The sequence below is a fragment of the Trachurus trachurus genome (genome assembly GCF_905171665.1).
Source record: "Trachurus trachurus genome assembly, chromosome: 22".
In the NCBI taxonomy this organism is placed as follows: domain Eukaryota; kingdom Metazoa; phylum Chordata; class Actinopteri; order Carangiformes; family Carangidae; genus Trachurus; species Trachurus trachurus.
In genome coordinates this window covers 21,682,879-21,688,878 of record NC_139907.1, presented here as the reverse complement: position 1 = coordinate 21,688,878, position 6,000 = coordinate 21,682,879, and the positions used below count along the sequence as shown (strand labels likewise).

The following is a 6,000-nucleotide window of genomic DNA, read 5'->3' as shown; positions in this document are numbered from 1 at the left end:
TCAGTGGACAGCCATTTCTTTCCAGAGATGTTGGGTCTTGACGGGCCAGTCAAGGACATTCAGGATTGTTCCTAAGACACAGTGTTCCAGACAACTCTTTCACCTTGGTAATATCAGCGCTTTCCACTGAGCTGCTTTCCTTCAGAACTGAAATTCACATTCTCTGAAACCTCCCCCAGATCTGTGCCTTGATGCAATCCTGTCTCTGAGCTCTGTGGGCAGTTCATCCACCTCATGGGCTGGCTCTTGTTCCAATATGCTCCATATATAGACAGGCTGTGCCTTCCTAAATCATGTCCAATCAGCTGAATTGAGCACAGGTGGACTCCAATCAAGGTCTACAAAGATCTCAGACAATAAAAAGAAATGTCTGGTATCCTATCATAGAAAATGATAGCCTACAAATTATTTTTATTTTTTAATACATTTGCAAAATTAAATAATATTCATCCTTTGCTGTCCCATTATGAGGAGGACAAATTAATTTAAATGACTTCAAGAAAGGATGTATATCATATCATATGATTTCAATTTTTCCATCAGTGCTCCTGAATAGGCTACACTGTATGTCGAAGCTCTCGACCGTGACCATGTGGATCAAAATTAAACCAGAATGGCAAGAAGTTCACTCAAATAACACTTTATTTCCACGTATACAGGCAATCATACTGACGTTCATACCAATCAAAGGGAAGTGACATCACACATCCATTTACAACTATTTACACATAGTTTATTTAACATGCACAACGGATGAAACTTATTACAAAAAAAATGCATCTTTATGCCCTCAGCTTGGTCGGGTCACTGCAGCAGGGCCTACCCCCTTCAACGTGGTCTGAGCTTTCTGTTGCTCTCTGGAGGTGTGGCTGGGCACAGTCACATTATTCCTGGTGTATGTATGTAACTGTATCATCTCCAACTTATCTGCTCATCTTATGCTAGCACAGGGTTTGATGGCCCAATTTCAGTTTGTTTTCCTGAGAATCGACTGCCATGTTTATATGCAAATAAATGCCCTAAATCCTGTCTCAAGTCCAATGACATTGGTTAGTATAGTAATAAAGTTTTTATCACATTTGTAATAAAATAGTAGGCCTATGTCTGTTACTGTCAATGTTTGTCGTTTGCCATTATGGTTGGAATTCTTCACTTACAACCATTCAGTCTGGAAAGTCTTTGTGTTAGGTGTGTTGATGTGATTTCTAAAATGACCAACATGCACAGATCATTCCTATCACTTTCTGTGAAATGCAAGTGTAACAGGCAGTTGTGGTGCATGGCACCAATAAGAGACTGACAACAGATTAAAAAAAAAGTTCACTACTGATGAAACCAAAATAGATAGAAGGAGTGTTTTTCATGCAGAGAACAATGGGTCCATTATTCCAACGTACTCCATCATTCCACAAAATAAAACAATTTATGCATAGGCTCACAGAGTTACATCATAAAAACAATCAAACAGTAAAAGTAACACTAAAACACGTTTCACGTTTTTATGTGAAATGCTACTTATAATGTCTGCACCATTTGCATTTAGCAACTAAAAACACATTCTTCACTGATCCAGTTACTTGTTGAACAGCACAGAGTCCGCCGCTATGGAGCAGCAGTCTCAGGTGAAAACATCAGTGTATGTGTGTATTCAAAGTAATGTGAGTGTGACGTCTTCAGAGTCTTTATAAACTAGTCTCCACCACGGGAGCAACACTGACTGATGCTGCAGCTTTTGTGGCCTCTGCTGCCACCTGCTGGTCCTTTTTGACACAGATCTCCTGCACCAAGGGAGCATTGGCCTCCTTCCATTCTCTGAACTTATGTGAAGTAAGCTCCTGGTCCGACAGCACCTGTTCCAATGCCTGTAGGTCTGCTTCTTTCGACTGAGATAGAAAAGAAAGAACGATGCAAAAAAAAATTATATGGGTGTAAACATTCCAAATTCTACAAAAAAAAAGAAAAACTACACTGTAATGCAATGTAGCCTACAAATCACAAAATCCTACATTTTTGCTAACTGTATTGTAATAGGCAAGGCAAGGCAATTTTATTTGTATAGCCCATTTTTACATACAGTTTGTCTCAAAGGGCTTTACATAGCATCATAACAACATCCTCTACCCTTAGACCCTCACATCGACTAAGGAAAAACTCCCAAGAAAACCCTTTTAACAGGGAAAAATTGGAGAAACCTCAGGGTGAGCAACAGAGGAAGGATCCCTCACCCTAATAGTATAGCATAATACAAAATCACAAGCTAAAAAACAGACAATGAAAAAGAAAATGTACCTTTAATGTGCTGTTGAGTGCCCTGATAAGGTGCAGTTTATCATTGATGGTATGGTTTTTACAGCGTTTTATGAAGGAGGCCCTGAATTCCCTTTTTGTGGATGGTTTACGATCTCCTATTGGCGACAGGCTGGCCTCTTTTAGATGATTATACAGCTTCTCCATCTCATCTGAGCTGTTCCCACGTTCCCCTGAAACAAGATAAGGTCTTGTTTTATCACCACCGTACACACCACAAAGCATACAGTGAGTCACAGACAAAGCAATATGCATTCAAATAACACAGATCAACAAAATGTCAGTGAGGTCGCAGCTAAGGAAGATAGAGAACAAGATAGTATCTGAAACAATGTAAAATGCCACAATATTAGACAGTTCTTCCTTTTAGCATAGATATTATCTACAGTTTGGAGAAACAGGAAATGCCCTCTGCGAGCACGTTTTCTTACAACTATGAGTAAAATCATCACTTTCTCACAAAGTCTCACCTCCAACCTGAGCACCTACAGCATCCCTCTGTGCCGCCTCCTCCTCCACGGCGGGGCTGCACCCTGCTTCTGAGGAGTCCTGTGGTGCTGAGCCCTCCAACACCGGGGAGTCCTCCTCCTCCTCTTCTGTCTCCTCTTGCGGAGGCTGATGTGTGTGTACTTGAACCGAGCACACCACTGCCGTTTCCCCTGCGGGAGGAGAAGCCTGCGAGACCAGGTCCAACCACGACTGCCGGTGTTTGGAGAGCGAGGAGGCGGAGCCCTGTGATGTCATTGTGCTGACGGGCGACGAGAGCGAACCGTTGACTTCGCTAGGGACCGTGGAAGAGTAAGGGGGAGGGAGGGTACCCTGAAAGACAAACACTCCACTGTCAGACGTAATAATGTACTTTAATAGGGTTGGTTCAGTTAATTTTTATTTATTCTATTTGGAAGGAAAATAATTTGCATTTTAACATGTGATTTTCCTACTTGACAACAATAATCCCACACAATCCAGTTGCTCCAATACTCAATATCACATGCTCCTGTATTGTTGTGGCCGATGGTGTAATGTGGACCATAAGGCAGACACATGACTGACCTGATGTGTGCTACCGAGCGGTGCAGCTGCATCCACAGAGTTCCGCAGGGTCTGTTCAGAGTAGGGTGGAGGGGGGATCTCGGTGCTTTCAGTCTCTTCATGGTCACTGGCTTCACTGTAACACTCTAAACACCCACATGTGTGTGTTAGAAATCATAACATGATGAAAACACCAAGAATCCATAAGAAGTTACATTCATTCTTTTTTTGTGTGTTATTTTGGTTCTAAGATAAGTTATTTATGGGATGTGTTATGTTCACTTGTACATGAATGTTTGTGCTAGGGAAATTCTCAGGAAACAATTTCCTAAAAAATCAAGTGAATAATGTAAATAATATGTTTTCAAAAAAAGAGATGATGATGGATGCTCACCTGCTGCAGGGTTTTGTTCTGTTGGCTCATACTGAATCGATGCTAGGCCGAGCTTATTCAACCATCTGAAAAAAAAGAAAAATCAACTCAATAATCTCTCTGACACAAGAGAATAAATTGGCATATGACTTAACTGTGAGTGGTCAATATGCAGAATTGAAGATATAGCTGATAACTGTTGTAAACAACCGCTGAAAACAGCTTACATCACTGCAGCCTATCTGTATCCTGCCTAATATCAGGTTTCAACACTGCTTCTCTCCTCCTATCTGTGCCCACATAGTGACTGAAAGGAAGCACATTATTTTTTCAATGTTAATTCCCAAGCCATCTCCAAGTTTCTCCCCTGCTGCTGATAACTGTGTCAACTGTAATGTCATGTCAACTATATTTACTTGCAAAATGATCACTACGAAGGTCAGAGGTGACACATGCTGCTCCAGATATGAGACTGTGAGGAGCTGGCAACTCTCTGCTAAGCAGCCATGGTTTGTCAACAGGTCAAGAGACAAATGTGCTAAATTAGCAGCACTCCAGATAGAGGAGGAAGTCCAGATCAGTCACATGACATTTGGCTGGCCAATGGGGGACAGCGACTCAACTCTGTCACTCAGTCACAGACATCTGTGTTCCAGTAAAAAAACAAAACAAAAAACAAAAAGCAAAACAAAACAATGCTGTTCTGTGACTTACACATTCATCTCTTCGTGGCTCTCAGCAGCAAAATAAAACATCATGACTTGTGGGTGGCAGGCTTTGAACGCACTGCAGGAGAAAAATAAACAGAGAGGTTAAGACATGATCAGACGTAAGACAGAAACAGCGTGTTGGGCCATTATGTTTCTAGTCAGATTTATAATTCAAGCTCTTCACTGAGATTGTTTTAGTATTATATGCTGACTGTATGTGGGGACAATTTCTATATCATTTAGATCCAACAACAGATAAACAGTGCAGTTAGGCAGTATTCACATTTTGTGATATTGCTGCCTTGTGATACAACTGTTTGAATGAAGTTACCCTGCACAAATCTACACTCAATACCCCATTAAGAACAAAAAAACAAGGATCTTTATATATTTCATTTAGGGATTTTTAGTAACTTTATTAAAAATGAAAGCCTGAATTCAGATTATTTCATCAGTACTTAGTTGTAGCATCTTTGACAGTGATTACAGCCTTGAGTGTTCTTGAGTATGATGTAACAAGCTCTGCATGCACATTTGGAGATGGTGGATTTGGTTTAAGTCAGGGTTCTGGGTCCAGTTGTTCCTGAGCCACTGCTGCACTGTCTTGGCTGTGAGCTCAGATGATTATCCTGCTGGAGGGTGAACCTTTAGGCCAGTCTTGAGGTACTGGACACGTTGCATGTTTCTCTGTTCTGCTCTCCCTTAACCCCGACAATCCCCCCTTTACCCACTGCTGAAAAACACCACCATGACCATGTCTCATCCCTGGGGTGATATTGAGTGGGTGATGAGTAGTAGCCAGTCAGTCAGGGAATCTTGTTTCCCACAGTAAGAAAGTTTTTGTTTGTATGTTTTTGGCAAAATCCAAGCTTTAACTTTCTCCGGCCTCTCTGCCATGAAGCCCAGATTGGTGGAGTGCTGCAGGGTTGGTTATCCTTCTGGAAGTTTCCCCAGGATCACAGAAGATCAGTCAGAGTGACCATTGGACTCTTGGCCACTTATATTACCACAGCCATTCCCTCTGGTTGCTCGGTTTGGCTGGGCAGCTCTGCTTTTTCCAAAATGTCTCCAATTTAAGAATTATGGAGACCGCTGTGAAACCTTCAATACAGTGGATTTGTTTGCTGCTTCCCACAGATCTGATCCCTGTTCCTTCCTACTCATGGTTGGCTTTTCCTCTCATATGCACTCTCACTTGACCTCACATAGACAGGTGTGTGTCTTTCCAAATCAAATCCAATCAAAGTGAATTAATATCCCAGGTTGACGCCATCTATTTAGACGATTCAGCACCTGAGCTTAAGTATCATCACAGAGGCTCTGAATGGTTAGTTTTTACTTTTAAATACATAGAAACATTGATGGGGTATTGAGTGTAGACAAATGATGGGAAAATAAATTGAAATGACTCAAGTATAAAACTGCTACATCATTAACTGATATAAACCAGGAAGAGTGGAGGCCTTACTGTTTCTTCTTGCACTCTATGGCTCTGTCGATCATGAAGTTGGTGAGGTCAATGTAGCCCTCGGCTTTTTCTGCCTGCAACACACAGATTGAACAACAGTGAGCGTCAAG

General features: G+C 41.5%; 1 protein-coding gene across 2 annotated transcripts in view; it reads right to left on the bottom strand.

Moving 5' to 3' along the window:
* Positions 1 to 662: 662 nt before the first annotated feature.
* The window catches only part of LOC311005810 (connector enhancer of kinase suppressor of ras 3-like), a 54,366-nt gene continuing 49,028 nt past the window's right edge, over positions 663 to 6,000 (bottom strand). For both annotated transcript variants that reach the window (XM_083998388.1, XM_083998389.1), the window contains 7 exons: positions 5,891 to 5,964; positions 4,427 to 4,498; positions 3,734 to 3,798; positions 3,361 to 3,485; positions 2,778 to 3,126; positions 2,290 to 2,480; positions 663 to 1,883 (listed from right to left, as the gene is read on the bottom strand). In XM_083998388.1, the coding sequence (XP_083854514.1) occupies positions 1,683 to 1,883; positions 2,290 to 2,480; positions 2,778 to 3,126; positions 3,361 to 3,485; positions 3,734 to 3,798; positions 4,427 to 4,498; positions 5,891 to 5,964 (1,077 nt within the window). In that variant the 3' untranslated portion in view covers positions 663 to 1,682. The remainder of the gene's footprint in view (positions 1,884 to 2,289; positions 2,481 to 2,777; positions 3,127 to 3,360; positions 3,486 to 3,733; positions 3,799 to 4,426; positions 4,499 to 5,890; positions 5,965 to 6,000) is intronic.